A 21,576-nucleotide genomic window follows, 5' to 3' on the forward strand; every position below is an offset into this window, starting at 1 on the left:
CTCCAAGGGAATCTTCCAACTTAGCAAGCAACCAATATCAAGACTCGAACCTTATACAATACCTACAACCACGAAAAGAAAACAAATAAAGGAGAAAACACTAGAATATCCACAAAACTGGAGAAAAGCACAAAATAAGAAAGAATAAGGAAACTGAAGAGAAAATGAATAAAACCAAGCATTTATTAAGAAATAAAGCCATGAAAAGAAGGTAAAAACAACCTAAAAACTCATCAAATGAGTGCCATAAATGGCACTTATTAGTCGGAGGTTCATGCATTTGCGGGACTCTACGCTTTCAAGTCCGAGCTCTACTGAGAGCGAAGCACATGTCAAAGGTAATGATTCTTTCTCTCTCTTCTTGTTAATTATGTGATTATGCTTTTAATACATGCTTAGTTACTTTAATTTGTGTGCGGATTTTGGGCGGGTTTCCTTCCGCGTGATGTTGGACATCACGAAACCCAACAGCGGTATCGGAGCCGCGTGCATTTAATTATTGTAACTAATAATTAATTAAGGTGATTTAAATGGATTTGAATTTCTGGTTTTTCTTTCTAATTGGATTAGAAGCTCGCTATTATTAGTTTTAATCTCGTATTTATACTTATTTTGGCTAAAGAACCAAGATTTTTACCCAAAACTAGTGAATTTTTGGTGGAATCGATGTTCTAATTCGGTTTCGTTCCACGTTGTGATTGCTCCAGGAGCCAAAATCCACCCGGAAACATGTTTTTTGAGGGGTTTTTAGTTTTTGACGAAAAATTTTAAATCTTTAAACCTTGATTAATTCACTAGGCGAAAAACCCCAATCCCCACCGGTTCAAACCACACATTCCCCACCGGTTTTGAACCGTTCTTGATTTGGGGGGTGCTAAATCCCCAAAGATTTCCCACCGGTTCAAAACCGGTGGCAAAAACCACTTTTCCCACTGGTTTTGGAGTGAACCGGTGGCAAAAACATGTGATTTATCTTATAGCTGGAGGACTTTTCCCACCGGTTTTCAAGTGAACCGGTGGCAAAACCATAACATTTCCCACCGGTTTTCACACTGACTCGGTGGCAAAAGTGCCCCAAAAAATTAAATTTTTTTTTTGTTTTTTTTTTTTTTTTGCATTTTTTTCACTTAAATTGTACCAAATACTTATATATAATCATAATATACATAAAACACATATATTTGCCTCAATAACTTGTAATATTACACTTTAAAAAACTAAAAAAAAATGGACATATAAACACTAACATATATATTTTTGGACATATAAACACTAACATATGTTGTCTGATAGTATACAAAAACTAATAGAACTCAGGACTTCAAGGGCGGCAAGAATGCAAAACTGATGCAAAGCAGAGCACAGTGACATTGGTGGCAATGGTGTTTGTCTTTGTAGTATCAAATGCCATTTCCCCACCCAAGCTGGTGTCCTCATTGCCAATGGCAGCATTGATATCCATTGTAGGGGAAGGATTCAAGCTAACTCTAGAGTTAACTGCAGCATGATAATTCCGTTAGTGCACATTTACCTGTATCAATACAAATAAACATCAGGCATAAATCAAAAGAATCTAAAAATTCTCTATTTTTATAAATTGAGCCATTAGCTACCAAATCTTGTAAATATCTGAAACTCATTTCTAACTCTAGTAGATACGGGCTGGTTTGTGACTTGTGAGTGCTCAATGTTAACTATTACAGGCCTCTAGACTCAACAATCCTGAATAATACCATACATTGATGCTAGTAGTATATAACGATTCAGGCAAGATACAAATATTAGAGCTGAAATGTGACCCTTAATAGGAACACCCATCAACACTAGAGCTGAGCATACATGCCAGACAGAATAGTGGTCACAGGATCCTACTACTTGTAATGCCAACAATTTAAAGCAAGAAAAGAGATCCTGGTGTGTGTTAGAAAAAGGTGAATCTGCACACCATCCTGAAGGAATCATCCTGAAAGAATCAAGTACCTGTCCTTTAAAAGTGTTGGCTCTTGGGATTATTTTACTGGTTTTGATGCTGAGTTGAAGACAACAGTAATATTGAACTGGAAGAAAAGCTCGCAATCAAAGCTGTATATTACATGATATACTGAGTCAATATAGCAGTTATGTCTTCATAATAATAGCGCAAATTTCATGGTAAATGCTATAACTTTTGATGTTATTGTGAATGAAATTTTGTTGAAATTTTCAGTTATGCATTATTAATAAACTCTCTAACTAATTGCTTAAGAAATGAAAAGAAAAAAAACTCATGCATCTTAAATGATCCTTTTTAAAAGCGCAGTATTCAGAGGTCTATGCGATTACTCTGATATATTAGTAGTCCTATAGAACACTTACACTTAATTCCTAGTTCTTGTTCTTGAGGATGAGCTTATAACACTTGATTCAACTTTTGTGCACAATACAACTTAACTTCTATTCAGAGTTTTGCAACAAAATTGGTCCGACTATAACTAATGCCAAAATGATCCAGGGATAACTAAATCTGGAAAAATAAATGCATATAATTAGCCATAAACACATGGAACCCCAATATCAAATCCTTTAATCAAAAGGAAGCATCAAGTCCCAACTCCCAAGCCCTTAAATCCTAAGGACATCACAAGCAAAATAAAATGTCAAAGCTGTTGGGAAGTGATAACAATGTACATACCCTAGCTTTCATTGACTGATCCAACAAAATGTTGGAAGATTTAATGTCACGATGTATCACAGGAGGAACTGCCTGAAAGCAGAAGGAAGAAATCAGATTGAAAACAACAAAAAAAATAAGTAGGTTTTCGCTTATCTAAACCCCACTCAATAGATAGAATAAATAAATTACCCCGTCATGAAGATACTCCAAGCCTCTTGCGACATCCAATGCTATATGAACCCTTCGTGTCCAGCTCAATGGTTCCATCTTTTCATCTGGAGAAAGAAAATGAATATCATGAACCCTGTATATTATTGGTTACCTTATGACAATGTAAGAAAGAAAGCGTGGATCTTATCTGCACAACATTAATCTAATCTATATAAACACTGTGCAACATGTGTTTTAAGAAATTCCATCAGAAAGATTAAGGGAGCATAACACCAAATTTCATACTACATATATATATAGTAGAAGCACGAGTCAGGTCAGGCAGGTTAAAATTTAATGCACTCAAATTCCTGAAGGAGAACCTGGAAACATATATTATTCATCAACCTATTATAAATCAACATGAATGCCTACTTATATGTATTTTTGATGATTTAATGCCAAAATAGAGGTTTTTTATTAATGTCCTATTGCCAAAAGGAACCAACCATATGACAGACAAACAGGAATATCAGACCCAAAGCATTCCCCAAACTTATTATTAAGCTACTACAATTCATTCAGTTTATCGTCCAACTATAACAGTATATAAGTTGCAAAGCAGAGAATTTAGTTCCCCAAATACCTCAAAATGCCACCATGCTAAAATCAAAAGAAAAGGGTCCAAATGAGCATTCATAGAATCTATTTTATTGTAGTAAAATTCTAAGATACAGCTTGTTTCGGGGTTTTCTGATGTCCTGCGGGAGAGTTACAATTCCGAGATTGGAACCGGATGCCTGTACCTGCAAAACAACGGAGACTCCTGGTGGTGGGAGCTCCGCCTCCAACGATCAAGTTAGTACTTGTTTGAGGAATAATTAATGCGGAAATTAAAGTGATTGGGTCTCTCTAGGTGAGAGTGTTTAATTGCTTAATCCCCTTTAATGAGGATTAATTAAGTATTTATAGTCTTTGAGAAGCGTGCCAATCCTAGGTTTAGGTTAACCTTGGGCTGATTGGGCTTTCCTCGAAAGTTGGGCCTGGGTGGCCGGTTTCTCCATTAGGCATGGAGTATGCCACGTTTCATGACATAATAAGTCCAAGGTGGACGAATAAGCGGGTGCCACGTGGCAAGCCCTGACAGTTCCAACTGAGGGACACTTGGCAGGACCTGATTGGCCCACGAGGCGCATTCCGATTGGTGGGAGCAAAATCCCCTAATCATTTGCCCCTCACAGGTGGCACGTGACTTGTCACGTGTTACCTGTGACAGGTGTCGCACTGTAACAGGTGACGGCCTGCTACAAGTGTCACTCGGCGAAAGGCCGAGAGATTCTCCCGCCCAAATTATGAATTCTGGAAGTGACCCTTCGCCTTCTCACTTCGCCTATATAAGGGAGTGTTGACTTCAGTCATTTTCACACTTGAGAACTTTTTGAGAGAACATTCGGACCCCTGAACTTGCTCTGACATTTTGGACCCTTTCTGCCTACCGCCTGCTCTGACAAGCCGATTGCAAAGGATTTTCAGACCTCTTACTCTTAATTTTCTTTTTATTCTTTTTTGAAATGGCACCACGGAAGCACACGACACGACCTAGGTTAGTGATCAGCCGGTCACCGGGGACGACTGAATCTAGAACTAGGAGTGCCGCCTGCCCTTTTCCGGACCCATCTTTGCCCTTTATACAAAGTCGGACTGTATCTGTGTCTATGCAGAGCATGATGGCCAGAACAAAAAAGACTGCCAGGATCTCAAACTCAGACGGCTCCTCCCACAGGGTGCCGATTAGTGAAACATCTGACCAGGCGCCAGATGTGGAAGTGAAACAAAGCGGCTTGAAAGCCGGCAGTTCTGAGGGAGGAGTCAAAGTGACCCCTTCCCATTTTATAGTTGACAATTATACATTCTCTCCTGCTCCTTTTAAAGGAGAGGAGGCGGGCCCCTCCGGGAGAGGGGAGGAGTCGTCCTCTTCGGACTCGTTAGAGGACGATTCCGAGTCTAGCTCTTCTGGCCATGCTTCTCTGGACACAGAAGAGAAAAACAGTCGCCTGCAAGAGGCGAGGCTTTCTCACGCAGTTGAGAAGGGGGACGATTGGGCGGAGCCATCCGCCTCTTACCGAGAGCAAAATACCCCCTACTACTGCACGGTACCTCGGGGCCGGATCACGACCATGCAAGAGAAAGTTGAGAGCTTTATCGCAAACCACACAATGGGCCCCGACTTTTTAGTGTTTGTGCCGGATCCAAAAGACACAGTCGTCTGGCCGGCTGGTACAAGTTATGATAGAGCCTGCCTTGGCTGCTACGAGGCGGCCATCAAGGCTGGGCTGCGCTTCCCACTACATCCGGCTGTTCAGCGGATCTTGGATGGGTATGAGTTGGGGTTATGACAGTTAGCCCCGAACTCCTGGGTCAACGTACTCGGCTATGTGGCCGGGTGCGAATTGCACGGGGTGGAGCCGAGCTTTGAGGCTTTCGCCCACATGAACTACCTCAGCCGGACCCCTAAGGCAGGCGGTACCGGCTGGTATCAAATGACGAGCCACAGGGGCTACCTCATGGCGAGAGGTAAAGCAAACAAATGGAAGGACTGGCGGAGCACCTTCCTCATCATTGAGAGTTCAGACACAGAGCTGAACAAGCGCTTCAACAGGTGGAACAGGAATCCGCCCCTTCTTGCAGGCGGCCGCAGCATGTCGCCTGTTCCCCCCAAGGCTAAGAAAGAGATCCTAGATAAAGGACTCTTCAAAGTGGAGGCGAAGGTGAACTCTACTTCAGGGGTACGAGAGCAAGTACCCCTGCACTGCGTCCCGAACTTCAAATGGCTCTACGACGAGTACTTTTTGGCCGCGTGTGGCCTCAGCAGTCGGTGCTCAAGAGGTAGCCGGCCTGTCGAATACTCTGTTGTTCCATGCATTTCTTGTTATGACTTATTAACTTTGCTATTTGTTTTTGCAGCGGACGCTATGAGCAAAATTACCGCCTCCAAGACTACGGCGGCCATGTTGCGGGCCTCGATCATGCAACATTCTTCAACCGACTCCCCCAACAAGGGGGCACCCTTGGTGGGCTTCGAACCTTTCACCCTCTTTTTGGAGTTGTGTTTATGCATATACTGACTTCTTCTTTTTTAGACGGGCGCTCCAAGAGCTTCTTCTTCCCAACAGCCGGACCTCAAGGCCCGGAGGACGACTGTTGCGAGCTCTCCTGGTTCTGCCAGGAAACATGCGGCGGCTGAGAAACAGCCGGCCACTTCTTCTAAAACTCCAGCTGGGCCGCCTAGAAGTATGAAGTTGTCCTTGTAAATTTTAGACTTGCTCCCTTTTTTACTAGGTCTAATCCGTTTGTTTATGCTTGATGCAGCCGGCCCTTAGGAGCCTGACTTGGTCGAGGTGGACAAGTCTATGATCAAGGTAGTTCCTCCAGCTGAAAGAGAAACGGTCAGGGTGTCGGCACCCTTGACCTAGACGGGATTGCAGGGGTCCTTGCTGAGGTATACTTAGCATATTTTTGAGTATTTGAATTCCAGGACGCCTGTTTTCTTTTTTGTTTGGAAACAAACGCCTGTTCCCCTTTTTACTTAGGCCCTGCTCCGAGTGAACCGCCTTCGCAAGCCGCTTGACCGGAAGAACAAAGAGGTAAAGGCTGCAAAAGCTATAACCGCCTCTGACTGTGATAAGACAATGTTTCAAATTGCCCAAAATGAAGTTCTGACCATTGATATTCTTTATTATCAGGCGCAGGCTACCGCCGCTATCCGGGCTCAGTTAGAGGCGGCCCAGAAGAGGAATAGCGAGCTGGAGGCGACCATCAACAACCTCAAGACCGAGCTGAGACCTCTTCGCCAAAAGATGTCCTCATACGAAACCTTGGAGAAATCCTTGGCGAGCGTAAAGGTACGCCTGGTGACCCAGGAGAAGAATCTTACTCAGGAGCTCTCGGAAAAGGTCGAGCAAGAAAAGAAAGAGCTGGTCCGGGAGATGATGGAAGACTCTGCTCAAATCCAGCGCATGACTTGGGGCCGCCTCTTCCCTAATGCCGACTTTGCCTCATGGGAAAAAACGTACCGCCAGTGTTCTGAAACATATAATCAAGAGATCCTGGCGGCTGCTGAGGAAGAGGCGTTGGAGGAAGCGTTGGAGGAGGAGGAGCAGCCGGTAGTGGCGCTTGTGCCGTTTGGGGGTAATGCATCAAAGAAGGATGCAGCTGAAGCCGAGTCTAGCAAGAAGAGTGCTGACCAGGCGGCAGCTGCTAATATTGAAGATCTGCCCCCTTCTTAAGCTTTATGTCTTCTTGTCACGGCCTGCGTGCCGTTTGTTTTGTATTTACCCGGCCAGGGGGCCGGGGCTCTGAATATTTTGCCGGTCTTTGATGACCGGCTTCTTTTTAATGAATTTTTTGTTTTGCTTCAAATTTGTTCAAGTATTGAATATTCTGATATCCAATTGTACACTATACCGACTGTTTTACATGGCCAATAGTTGCAGACAGGTACGAATAGTTAGTCACGCCGCCTATGCCCCTGGACGACTGGTTGTCTGTTTCCACGCTAGACGATCAGTCGGCCATTTATCCAATCGGTATTCGAACCATTTTAAAGACTGGATCCCCTTTAGGCAGGCTGTCCTGTCATTTTTAAAATTAACCAAGTAGGAAAATGGTTTGACCAAGTAAACATGATTGTTACCTAGTCGCCAAGTATCTGAGTAGTAGAGGTATCAAGCGGTGGGTACCGGTTGTTCCCCTTTATTCGCCAATGTTTGTTGGCTTTTAACTCATAGGTTGTTAACCTAGCAGGAGTAGTGGTTGAGAGCCCCTGTTTTCTAAAAACAGGCGGACGACTCATACCTTTTAGGCTCCATACTAAGTTTGAGAGAGTGACTATGAGGTAACTTTGGTGTTACTCAGTCGCCGTCACTCCTGCTTGAGTAGTAAAGGTACCAGGCGGCGGAGGCCGACTGAACCTTTTGATTCGCCAATGTTTGTTGGCTATTAACTCAAGAGGTACCCCCTGCATTTATCCCGAGTAATACAGACGGTCATCTGACTCAGATGTCAACTGCTACCACTGGTTTGGTTAGTGATAGAGTTATCCTTGTCTCAAAAACGGCTACGTGGTTGCCCTTGGGGACAGTCGTATAGGTTCCGTGTAATTAGTTTATAGAGCAATGTTCCACCCAAAAGGGAGCTGCTCTCTGCGATGAATTTCATCCGGAGGGATGCCGCCGGACGCCTTCTATGATGTTGGGACAGGTCGTATTAGTTTTGAAGATTTGATCAGTTGGCTTGGCGCCTGGTCTGATCATTCGGCCTGTGGCCTTGGTTAGTTCTTGGTGAACGTAGGTGCTAATTAAAAGGAGGGTAGCCGCTTGTTTAGGCACAGGGTCGGCCAGGCCCTGATCATTTTTAGTTAAGTATAAGGGGGGTGGCTGTGTGTTTGGAACCAGTCGGCCCTCTTCTATGGAGAGTAGCCGACTATATGTCCAGACGACATGCCCCTATGGTGATAGAGTAAAATACTCAATGGAGAGTAGCCGACTGTAAAGGTACAGACGGCATGCCCCTCTTAAGATAGAGTAAAATACTCAATGGAGAGTAGCCGACTGTAAAGGTACAGCCGGCGTGCCCCTCTGAAGATAGAGTAAAATACTCAATGGAGAGTAGCCGACTGTAAAGGTACAGACGGCATGCCCCTCTGAAGATAGAGTAAAATACTCAATGGAGAGTAGCCGACTGTAAAGGTACAGTCGACATGCCCCTATGAAGATAGAGTAAAATACTCAATGGAGAGTAGCCGACTGTAAAGGTACAGGCGGCATGCCCCTCTGAAGATAGAGTAAAATACTCAATGAAGAGTAGCCGACTGTAAAGGTACAGACGGCATGCCCCTCTGAAGATAGAGTAAAATACTCAATGGAGAGTAGCCGACTGTAAATGTATAGGCGGCATGCCCCTCTTAAGTAAGAATAAAAACTAAGTGTGGAGAGTAGCCGACTGTTTGTTAGTAGGCGTGCCCTTCTTAGTACAAAATTGAATATTAAGTATGCAAACTTTTATTAAGTAGCCCTTGACTATTTACATCATTCAAAAGAAATATTTCTTAAGATTATCCACATTCCAAGTTCGAGGCAACGGTTGTCCGTCTGGTGTTCCCAGACGGTAGGTACCGTCCCTGACCTCTTCACAGATTCGGTAGGGTCCTTATCAGTTGGGAGTTAGTTTGCCAGACTCATTAGCCCTACCAACTGCTTCCATTTTTCTAAGTACAAAGTCCCCCACTTTGAGTGGACGCCTGTGTACTTTTTTGTTGTATGATCTAGTCATTCTCAGGCGGTAAATTTCATGGCGCAAGACAGCATTGCCCCTCCTTTCAGGAAGTGAGTCTAATGCCAGGCGCATGGCTTCCTAGTTTGCCTCTTCGTCATATAGCATTACTCGAAGAGTCGGCTCGTAGTGTTCTATTGGAAGAACAGCTTCCGCACCATAAGTTAGGAGGAATGGAGTTTCTCCAGTCGCCCCTTTTTCAGTCGTCCTAATGGCCTAGAGTACATGTGGTAATTCATCCGCCCATAGGCCGCCTGCTCGTTCAATCTTTTTCTTGAGACCGTCTGAGATGATTTTATTAAAGGCTTCTACCTGGCCGTTTGCTTGTGGACGGCCAACAGATGCAAAGTAGTGTGCAATTCCTTGGTCACCCAACCAGCTTTTGAGAACAAGCGTCTCAAATTGGGGACCATTATCAAAAACCATAGACATGGGAACCCCGAACCGAGTGATGACATTTTTCCAAATGAATGAAATTACATCCTTCGTCTTGATTCCCTTTACAGCCTCCGCCTCTACCCATTTAGTGAAGTAGTCGACGGCAACAAGTATGTACCTCCTTCCGCCTGTAGGAGGCGCATATGGACCCAGAATATCCATGCCCCACTTAGCAAACGGTAGTGGGCTATGAATGGTAGTGAGGTTAGTAGCCGGACGGTGAATTAGCTTGCCAAACCTTTGGCACTTGTCACATTTTTTCACCATCTCCATTGCATCCGCTTCTAAAGTAGGCCAAAAGTAGCCCTGCCGCCTTGCCCGTTGAGCAAGCTTCCTACCGCCTATATGGGAAGCACAGTAACCAGAGTGAAGATCGTCCAGTATCTCTCGCCCCTTTTCTGGAGTAACACACTTTAAGAAGGGTTGAAGGTACCCCCTTTTGTGAAGTTCTCCCTTTATTATTTCAAAACTGGTGGCTCGTTTTTTCAGTGCTGCCGCCTGTTGATGATCATCCGGCAGGGTACCGTTTGTCAGATATGCCCTGATTGGATCCATCCAGGTTGAGCTTCTGTCTAAGATTCCAATAGGTTATTCCTCAATGCTTCTCCTCTCCATTACTTCCCAAAAAACAGTTCGAGGAGTATCAGAGGAGGCGGATGATGCTAATTTTGACAGTGCATCCGCCTGGTTGTTTTCTGATCGCGGCACTTGGGTCAGATGGAAATCCTCAAGGGAGCCGACTGCTTGTCGGACCGCCTGTAAATACTTGATCATGGCCCGATGGGTTGCTTCGTATTTGCCATTGTACTGACTCACTATCAATTGTGAATCGGAACAAGCATCTATTTTTCTTGCCCCTGCCGCCTTGCACATGCAGATTTCGGCTAGTAAAGCTTCATATTCTGCCTCATTGTTTGAGACCTGAAAACTGAAGCGTAGAGCATACTTGTACCTGTCGCCCTCTGGCGACTGACATATGACGCCTGCTCCACAACCATTTGAAGTAGAGCTTCCGTCCACATATACCTTCCAGACTTGGTCTGCAACTTGAGAGTCCGGAGGACGAGTCATCTCAACAATAAAGTCAGCAAAGGCTTGCCCCTTCACTGCTTTTCTAGGCTCGAAAGTAACTTCGAGGCTCTGAATTTCTATGGCCCATTTGATCATTCGGCCTGACGACTCCATGATGGTCAGTGGCTGCTTGATAGGTTTGTCTGTATACACGACGACTGCATGTGCCAAAAAGTAGGGCTTCAATTTTTTAACAGCCATGAAGAGTGCAAGACCAAATTTCTCCACTAAGGGATACCTCAACTCGGCATTTTTCAGTACATGACTGACAAAGTAGACCGGGAGCTGACAGCCGTCTCTTTCAGCAAGGATAACAGCGCTTAACGCATGATTAGAGACGGCCAGGTACATGTAGAGTACTTCTTTGGGAAAAGGGCTGACCAGCCTCGGCAAGGAATGCAAGTGAACTTTCAATTTCTGGAAGGCGGCCTCAGCATCCGGCCCCCATTCAAACCTTGCCTTTTTCTTAATTGCCTGGAAAAAGTATAGGCATTTGTCGCCTGATCGGCTTAGAAATCTTCCCTAGGCCGCCAGACAACCTGTTAACTTCTGAACCTCTCGGATGGTACGAGGCGACTGCATGTCAATGACCGCCTGCACCTTCTCAGGGTTTGCCTCTATTCCTCTCTGATTGATAAGGAATCCGAGAAATTTCCCAGACTCAACTCCAAAGACACATTTCTTGGGATTGAGCATGACATGGTGCCTCCTGAGTGTGGCGAAAGTTTCTCGGAGGTCCGACAAATGATCTTTCTGAAGTTTAGACTTGACAATCATATCATCAATATATGCCTCGACATTTCTCCCAATTTGATCAAAGAACACAGTGTTTATCATTCGCTGGAAAATGGTCGGGGCATTCTTAAGACCAAACGGCATGACCGTGTAACAGTATAACCCCTGATCAGTGACGAAGGCCGTCTTCTCCTGATCTTTCTTCCATAAAGGAATTTGATGGAAACCAGAGTAGGCGTCCATAAAGCTCATCAAAGCATGGCCGACTGTTGAATCGACCAGGTTATCAATTTTAGGCAGAGGGTAACTGTCTTTGGGGCACGCCTTATTTAAGTCTTTGTAGTCTACACACATTTGCCAGGTGCCATTCGGCTTTTTAACAAGCACCACATTTGCAACCCAGTCTAGGAAGTGACATTGCCGAATGAACCCTGCATCAAGTAATTTTTTAACTTCGGCGGCTGCCGCCTGACTTCTTTCTTCGCTATGGTTCTGCTTCTTCTGCCGTACCGGCTTCTTTTTTGGATCCACGGCCAGTTTATGTACCGCCAGATCAGGACTAATGCCTGGCATTTCATGGACTTCGAATGCAAAGATGTCCTTGTATTCTTTCAATAGTTTGTGAAAGTCGTCACCCAGGTCCCTTAGAGCAGCCGTCCAAACTTTGACTGTTCGCTCAGGACGTGAGTCGTCTAAGATCAAGTCCGTATGCTCACCAGCCGGCTGAGGGCGGAATTCATCCGACCGCTCCTCTGCCAATGATTGCTATTTTCTGTCTTTTCGTGCGGCCCCTGTCTGGGATGCCTTTCTCTTCTTGCCGCCTGCTTTTTGAACAGGCGCACTCTCCTTGACATTTTCAAGGTCTATTTTTCCACCACTCGACCCAGTGGCCATAACAGTGGGCTTGACATCCGAGAGATAGCACTCTCGGGCCATCCTCTGATCTCCCCTTAGGGACCCGACTGTTCCATTATCCCTCTCAAACTTGAGCAACATAAGAGATGGGATTATAACAGCCTTGGAATTATTCAGGGTTGATCGTCCCATAATCATGTTGTAGGCCAAGAGTTCTTTTACTACCAGGAACCGGACTACCATGTGTCATCCTTCCCCTTTTTCGCCCAGGCGGATGGGTAAATCCACTCGTCCCACTGGGTGGACTCCTCCTCCTCCAAACCCTACTAAAGGGTGGGATGCCGGATGTATGCAATCAGTCTGATATTTTAGTTTTGACAGACATTTGCTACTGATGAGATCTGAGGAGCTTCTGGTATCTATGAGGATTCGGCCAACTCTCTGGTTGGCCACTTTACATTCAATAACGATAGGGTCGTCATGCGGCCCTCTTACCCCTCCTAGATCTTCTTCAGTGATGACAATCTCAGGAAATGAATATTTGGAGGGCCGTTCTTGGTGAACGAAATTTACATCTAACCGCCTGATATTGTGTTTGTTGCCCCTAATAGTGGGGCCGCCTCCTGAGAAGCCGCCTGCAATGGTGTAGACGACTGCATCATATGTATCGGAGTTGTCGGCCTGTTGATTCTTTTTGGCCGACTGCTTTTTCGAGGAAGTGTTCCCCGTAGATTTCTTGACATAAGTGTCAAGATCACCTTGCTCAGCCAGGCGGTCCAGATACCGCATGAGACTGATGCATTCATTGGTGTGATGACCAACATCTTCCTGATAAGCACATAACTTTTCTTGGTTCCGGTTGTTTGCAGAACCCTTCATGGGGACCGGCTTCTCAATAGAGATCCGTCCCTTGATTTCCTTTAGGATAAACTGGCTATCCTTGTTAAACGCATACTTTGGGGAGTATGGTTTGAATTCTTTTTTCTTTTTCTGGGCCGGCTGTTTAGAGGAATCAGCCGCCTAGACCTCTTTTCTTTTCTCGTCTTTGTTTGACGACTGTTTCTGTCGTCCTTCTCTTTTGTCGAACCTTTTCCCGTCCGACTGTTTTCCCGTACTACAAAGATCAGTCGCCTGTATATAGGCTTCCGCTTCAATCAAGGCCTCTTGAAGAGTCGCCACCCTCTTTCGGACCAAATCAAATTTGAAGGTCGACCCGTCTTTGAGACCTCTGAAAAAGTCAGTATAGGCTACTTCATCCGGTAACCCTTGAATCTGTATTCTCATCAGGTTAAACCGCCTGATGTAAGAACGAAGCCCCTCCTTCTCGCCCTGCTGAATTGTTCCTAAATCAAGGGTCGTCTTCTTCGCAGGGATGTTCATGGCGAAGTTGGAGGTGAATAAGTAAGCAAGAGTCCTGAAGTTATTTACACAACCAGTCGGTAGGTTGCCGAACCATTGTTGTGCGATTCCTTTGAGAGTCGCTGGGAAACACTTGCACCAAGTGGGATCATCCAACCCTTGAAGGTACATCAGGTTGGTGAATGCCATCAGATGGTCTTCTGGGTTAGTAGTGCCGTCATAGGCGCCTACTAATACATTTTTCACTTTGGCCGGCTGAGCGGCTTCAGTAATTTCCTTGGAGAAGGCCGACGGCTGTTCACCAAGTTTAAGCAACCGTAGCTGCCAGTCCATAGGTTGGACATTTTTTGCTGCATGTCCACCAAACGGAGGTGGCTGTAAAAAATACTGTTGTTGCGGTACAAACGGTAAGTTTGGTACCGCCTGGTCGCTATGAAAGCCGGACTGACGGGAGGTGCCGCCTGACTGACTCTCATGATACGACTGAGTATGCCTCATCGAGGTATTTCGCAGACAGTCTTGGAAGTTTGAAGTAGAGGACGACTCTGACAATCGGTCACTCTTCTTCTGCTCTAGCAGTAGCCGAGCGTCTGTGAATGTTTTCCTAGACCCGTCCGCCTGAATATGACGAACAGGTTTCCTAGTTCCTGGAGTAGGAAAACGGTATTTTGTGAAATCAAGGGCAAACGGCTCCCGCTTCCTAGATTTAGGATGAGGAGTCGCCTCTCGCCCTTGAACTGGCTTTCTCTTCTGTGAAGTGGAGGGTTTCTTAGCCGACTGCTCCTTGTCCAGAGCAGGCGGCTTCTTGTTGATCAACTCTTGAATTTCTCCCTTGAAGTCCCTCATGAAGGTCATGAGTTCACTCCTTGTGATGGGAGTAGACCCAGCAGTCGGTTGTTGCCGAACAGGCGGTGCGCCTGCTGGCTCGCTTCCTGTATGAAGATGTTCCCGTTCCCTCCTTTCGGTATGACGGGTACGTCGGGCCCTTAGGGTCCCGTATGAAGCTGTGTGAGCTTCAACTTCAAATTCATTCTCAGTATCGTGGTCCGACTGAACTAGAGGGTCGTCCAGGGGACGTCTCTCTTCAGGAGTCGGTACAAACGTGGATGCCATCTCAGAAGTACTCTCCCCACAGACGGCGCCAAATGTTTCGGGGTTTTCTGATGTACTGCGGGAGAGTTACAATTCCGAGACTGGAACCGGACGCTTGTACCTGCAAAACAACGGAGACTCCTGGTGGTGGGAGCTCCGCCTCCAACGTTCAAGTTAGTACTTGTTTGAGGAGTAATTAATGCGGAAATTAAATTGATTGGGTCTCTCTAGGTGAGAGTGTTTAATTGCTTAATCCCCTTTAATGAGGATTAATTAAGTATTTATAGTCTTTGAGAAGCGTGCCAATCCTAGGTTTAGGTTAACCTTGGGCTGATTAGGCATGGAGTATGCCACGTGTCATGACATAATAGGTCCAAGGTGGACGAATAAGCGGGTGCCACGTGGCAAGCCCTGACAGTTCCAACTGAGGGACACTTGGCAGGACCTGATTGGCCCACGTGGCGCATTCCGATTGGTGGGAGCAAAATCCCCTAATCACAGCTCACCTAAAACTGGAATAATCAACCCAAGATTGTAATTCAAGTCCTGTAGTTCTATTTCACAACAAATTTTAACCCAATTCGGATACTACCCTCCATCACTTCTCGCGAATAGCAATAAAAATTACGCTCTAGAAGATCATGAGAAAAGGAAAAATCAAAGTTTGATTAATAGATGATAAGGGAAACAAAATCTTATTCAGACAACTATAGATTTTGTTAATGGGACTGGTGTCACTGGTCTGAACAGGAGGATACCAATTAGGGATGCTGAACAAGAAGTTCAAGCGACAAGAACTTCCTATAGAGCCACTTTTCTCATAAGAACCTCTTCCTAATTAAGCTTGCATAGTTGCATGCATGGAAGCCCCAATGGCAATTATCCTTGCAATGGGATCACTTAAGCTGAAAATGGAGGAAACTTGTCAATTTGCAGGCTCCAACGTAAGAAAGGTTCACAAAACTAGGCTTGCAAGGTAGTTTAATCATTGATGTTCGTCAGTCAATCCACAGATGAATATCAAATATCGTAACTTTTCAACATATCTCAATGTATCCATTTACATGCACAGTAATTAATTTTCCTGGAAAAAAAGTTGGTTAAATCTGATTATTTCATATCATTGCAATGACACCTAGAAGGGATAGAACACTCTTATTTATACATTAACCTAGGCTCGCATAAATGCTGAAGATATAATTTGTTCACTTACTGTATAAATGGGAAGCTAGGTTGCCATTGCTCATATACGCATATATAAGCATGTTTTTTCCCTTCTCTGTACAATATCCAAGAAAATTCAAGAGGTTCCTGTGATGCAACCTTCCTAACAGCTTAACCTGAGAAACAAGAGCATGCAATAAAAGAAGGTGAGATCAAGAATCAATCAGCACAATAAATACAGCATAAAAAGAGACAACAACTTGTCTACCACACAAGGCATCTAAGGATGAACCTTGGTATAGATTATATTGCCGCTAAGAAGCTGCACTGATTAAAATATGGCATTACCTCTGTTTCAAATTCTCGCTCCCCTTGCTTTGAATCAGTTGCCAGCACCTTCACAGCAACTATTTCACCAGTTGACATATGAGCTTTGTACACAGGACCATATGCACCTTGGCCAACCAATGTTGTGAAATTCTGAGTCGCCTTCTGCAAATCCCTGGAAAAGAAGTAGCCAGCTTATACTCTTATAGTCATCAAGTAAAGTGCAATCAGAGTTCTGTTCATATCAGTAGTTTCACCATGATTTGAATCTACAAGAAATTACTCTCCAACAAGGATAGATTGACAAAGAGGGTGGAGAAAGAGAGCACTTGAGATACTGAGACCAAAAATCATATTAAGATGTAAATTATACTTGAATTATACATTCTTAGCAAAGCAATGACACCAGCTAAACACAGTAATATGACATTATAAGCTGTAATGAGGTCTGCTACGACAATTATTTATTACCATAAGAAAGCAATTAATACCTCCTTTTACGATTCTCACGTAAATTACAAAGAATCAAAACAGCAGCATATATGTAATAAAATCTAACACCAAGATTCAAGCATCAAGTTATGAAACATAATTGATTTGTTAGCAACATTTACAAAATCCATTGATCAATCTATAAAAATGGCACTAATCGGACTGATAAGATTTCTCATCTTCACTACCCAATTCGGTTTTGTCCCTATGATCACATAAAGAGGATTGCCAATTCCTTATTTTTAATGTCTCAACGGAATAATTTTAACATTGTCACTAAAAACTTAAATAAATTTCGGAAAGCAAACCTGTAAGCAAACTCAAGTATACCAGATGCAGAAACAACATTACTTCTCTTAAAGCCGTCAAGCCACAAAGACATCCCACTGACACTTTTTCTGTATCGTCTTGGAGATTCAGGGCCAAGGGTAACGCTCATTCCATAAAACAAATTAACATTAAAATAGTTCATCCAAACAACTTTTTTTTTTTTTTTTTTTTTTTTTTTTTTTTACCAAATGATCCATTTACACAGAGCAATTACAACTTACAATCACCGAAGCATGGCAACAGTTTAAAGGTTTTTCGACTTTCCATGGAACCGAATTATCAAACGTACTCAACATAATTTCGTACTTCCTTTGTGTATTCGTACAATAGTTGTATAAAAATAGATAAGCAAGCTAAGCAGTTGACCTGAGCAGAAGATATGGCATAAGCATTGAGCTCACTGTCAATGTAGTAGCAGCTAACACACAAATCATCTCCTTGATAACATCATCAACAAAACATATCACAACACTTATACGATTGTACCACAAATCCACAATGTGAATTCCGTAATCCGGTCATCATTTCGATTTATATCATTGCTCTTTATGTCTCTATAAACACCGAAAAATAAGAAACCTGCACATCCTTAACCTCCCCACTAACAACATTCTTCACCTTCAACCCTCCCAAAACCCTATTCTCCTGTCTATCTCTTGACTGCGTTTCAGCCCAACAACCACTCCCCAACCCAGCCCCGACAGCCACCCCCTCCCCCTGCACCACCACCAAAACCACCCTCCTTCCAAAGCCACATAAGCGCAATAGACCCCCCTCCCCAGCCCCACGAACGAAACCGCCCAAAACTTGATTTCCTTAACCCGAAACCACCCTAACTCTCATCCCTTTTCCCATCAGAAACTCCCACCCCTTTCCCTGACCCAAAACCGCCGTAGACTCGAAACTGTACCCCTGAAACCATTCCCCCACCCCCAGAATTTGTGAATATGTGTTTTTCCTATAAAATAAAATAAATAAACTAAAATTCACAAATTAGAAACAAAAATTGACTCAATTATCAAACTAGACTCCAAAAATTACGTTAAATTCTTCGACTTTGTATAACCAATAGTTCAATTTTCCAACTTCGAATAACCCTAAATTGAGTATATACTAACAATTAAATACATGATTAACACTAGATTGTCAAAATTAATATTAGATGATTAAAGAAAAATAAGCATCTAACCTTAGAGACTGCTTCAATGGAGGAGAGAAAGCTCAAAAGCCCCTTCAATGGAGAATTTCGAGTACGCTTAAATGGAGGAGAGAGGGAGGAAAGAGTACAGCGAGAAACACTTAAATGGACGAGGGAGAGAGGAAGGAGTACGACGAGAAAGATATGAAGGAGTACAGAGAATGGAAGGAGTACAGAGAGGTTCGTTTTAATGGAGGAGAGGGAGAGGAGAGAGAGGTAGCGCAGACGAGAGAGGAGGAAAGATTGAGGAATTGAAGAAGAAAGAAAGAAGAATATAAGCGGTTTTTTTTTATTTCATAACACTTTTCCCACCGGTTTTGTTAGAACCGGTGCGAGAAACATACTTTTCCCACCGGTTTGGTTAGAACCGGTGGCAAATCCATTTTCCCTCTTTTTTTTTCTATTTTTTTTTTATAAAACAAAACTTTTCCCACCGGTTTTCAAGAACCGGTGGCAAAAGGGGGGTGCCTTTTTCAATTTTTCTACTAGTGATTATGGCATGTTAATGTTAGATTATGTGTATGGTTACACCATTAATCTACTGCAATAATAACCCTTATTAAGCATATTTATAAAGTCATAATTGGTGCTTAATTTGGTGAGTTCATTTTTCACATAAACTTGTAATTTGACATTATTGCAAATTTATTGTTTCAAGTGTGAATGTTTATGGTGAATTTGTATTTTTGAAGCCCCTAAAATGTTAAAGATCCAATCTTTAATTTGGAACTTAACTTTCTAAATTCCATGTTGAACTAATTTTTGATTTTAATCATTTTTGAATTGATCAAAATCTTAAAAGTTCAAACTTGTGATTGAAATTTGATTACTCTTCATATTGGAAGGATGTAATTTTTCAAGTTTACACAAGTAGGAGTTGGAAAATTTTCATTGAATGATTGTGTTTAATTTTTCCATCTCCTTTCATTTTGTCAAATCTCATTATTAATCTATGTTTGGTTAAATTAATTGTGAGAATAGCCCTCAATTTTTGTAGCATCAAGTTGAGCCAAAAAAAAAAAAAATATTTAAAGAATGGTTCTTGAATTAATTTTGGTTTGTGCACTAAAATTTGAATTTTATTTAAGTTGGACTTGTTTTATTTTCATTTTGCTCAATATTGGTTCTAAAAATAATGTAGAATTAATTTTATATCACGCAAAAATCGAGATAAAATCCCGAGGCACAAGCACGCAAATCGAGGCACGAAGCCCCGAGCACATCTCTCGGCCAGCTGGGTTGCTTGCGTAGCCCGCATGTGGCTGCCAAGGTTGTGCGGGCTGCTGGTGCATCGATAGATGCGTAAGTGCGTGTGCGATCTTGGTGCGCTGCTTGGTGCTGCATTGGTGCGTGCGTGGGCTGCGATGTGTGGCTTGGGCCGACACTATCTCGCACAACAACAGGCCTTTGAGGCCCTCGCTTGCTGGCGTTGCAAGCGCGCTACTAAGGCCAGCATGACGCACATAGTGCGATGCTGTCAGCCACAAGAAAGTTGCTTGGCGCAACAAGTGGCTGTGCAGGGGTAGTAGCCACGCAAGGCAGCCGAGCCTCGGGCCAAGCAAACCAAGCCTCGTTACTTGGTGCTAGGCACTCGGGGATCGAAGGCTATGCGATTTTGTGATTTTTGTCGTTTTAATTATTTTATTTAATTTTTAAAATGAGACTAGGCCTCGGGTTTTTCCCGACACTTGCAAAAAAATTTTGGCAAAATTTGGGTAAACTGGCTTAATTAAATTAATTGGATTAATTTTAATTAAGTTGGATGCGAAATTTAGCGGGAGCTTCATTAATTATTTGAGCTAATTTTATTGCGTTTAATCACATAATCGGTTAACAACTTTGACTATTTTAATTAGGCGCATTAATTGGATTAACCACCTAAGTTAGTTACTAGTTTGCGCATGTTTTGCATTATTGCTTGAATTAATTGTAAAATACATGGGCCATTCACGTTAGTGAATGGATGAATGGAATAGATATTCTAATGTAGGTTTTACAAAATGGCAACTAGTGGGGCCCGACTAGGATAGTAAATACGGAATGCGTTCCGTTTTATATTTTTGTAAATCTAAATACGGTCTGCGTACCGTTCCGTATTTTTGTACCTTAATATTTAGATTAATCCTAGTCTTACTAGTAGTTGCACAGTTGGTGGACATGTCTTGAAGACGACGTTTCTAAGAAGACGGGCCAAGAGGATGCATCGAAGGCCCTTGAAGAATTGAAGGCTCAAGTTCAAGGGGTCATGCTAGTTGCCAAATGCATCTTTAATTATGCTTTATATTTTGCTTATAGAATTGCGATGTTTGATGCATGTTTAGGATTTCGAATGTTGTGATGATTAGTTTAGTTCACTTAAATCATTCAACATAGAAACTAGAGGTGGGCATGGGCCGTGCCAGCCCGCGGGCGGCACGAGCACGGCACGGCACGGTGGCCCAGCATTGGGCCGTGCCGTGAACAAAATTTTGATAAATTGGCACGAGCACGGCACAGGCATGGTGGGCGGCACGGTTGTCCGGCCCACAGGCCGGCCCAGCACGACATGCGGCCCACCAGGCACGGCCTGTGCATAACGGCTACTTTCCGGCTTTCTACAGCTTCCAACAGCCATAAACGACTATATTGTAACAGCCGTATTAACGGCTATATTCCAACAACCACTCTAACAGCTAATTCATCATTTTCCTATAAATACTTCACTTCTTCCTCCATTTTTTTCCACAATTCATCAACTCATGTATTCTCAAATCTCTTATTCTCTAAGTCTCTTATTCTCTAATTCTTACTCTCTGATTCTCTACTTCTCAAAAAAAAAAAAAAAAAAATCTCATATAATCTTTAGTTCTCTAATTCTCTCAATTATAAAAATTAAAAAAAATAAATTATAAGTTCGGGAAATTAATTAGCGTAAAGCAATCGAAGCGTCGTTGTAAGATCTAACTCAACGTTATTATTATTATTATTATTATTATTATTATTATTATTATTATTATTATTATTATTATTATTATTATTATTATTATTATTATTATTATTATTATTATTATTATTATTATTATTATTATTATTATTATTATTATTAATGTTATAATTATTGTTCTTGTCACTATTATTATTGTTATTGTTATTATTATTGTTGTTATTATTATTGTTATTGTTATTATTATTTGTATTATTATTATTGTTGTTGTTATTATTGTTATTGTTATTATTATTTGTATTATTATTATTATTATTGTTGTTGGTATTATTATTGTTATTATTATTAATCATGACATCAAACCCGAACCCTTCCTCCTCTGGGAAAATCAAGTCAAATAGGAAATTACCACATTCAAACACTTCAATTCCCTTGCCCATTCCAAACACTTCCACCCCC

General features: G+C 42.8%; 1 protein-coding gene across 1 annotated transcript; it reads right to left on the minus strand.

Annotated features, from left to right (window-relative positions):
- Positions 1 to 1,476: 1,476 nt before the first annotated feature.
- On the minus strand, positions 1,477 to 17,923 carry LOC110734050 (calcium/calmodulin-regulated receptor-like kinase 1). Its single transcript, XM_021914110.1, has 6 exons — positions 16,975 to 17,923; positions 16,196 to 16,349; positions 15,897 to 16,023; positions 2,843 to 2,928; positions 2,672 to 2,743; positions 1,477 to 1,497 (listed from the first exon to the last, which is right to left on the minus strand). Exons 1-6 carry the CDS (start codon positions 17,136 to 17,138, stop codon positions 1,477 to 1,479), a joined length of 624 nt encoding a protein of 207 aa, XP_021769802.1. The 5' UTR covers positions 17,139 to 17,923.
- Between the last annotated feature and the right edge of the window lie 3,653 nt (positions 17,924 to 21,576).

This window comes from Chenopodium quinoa, unplaced genomic scaffold, assembly GCF_001683475.1.
Source record: "Chenopodium quinoa cultivar QQ74 unplaced genomic scaffold, ASM168347v1, whole genome shotgun sequence".
Classification (NCBI taxonomy): Eukaryota; Viridiplantae; Streptophyta; class Magnoliopsida; order Caryophyllales; family Amaranthaceae; genus Chenopodium; species Chenopodium quinoa.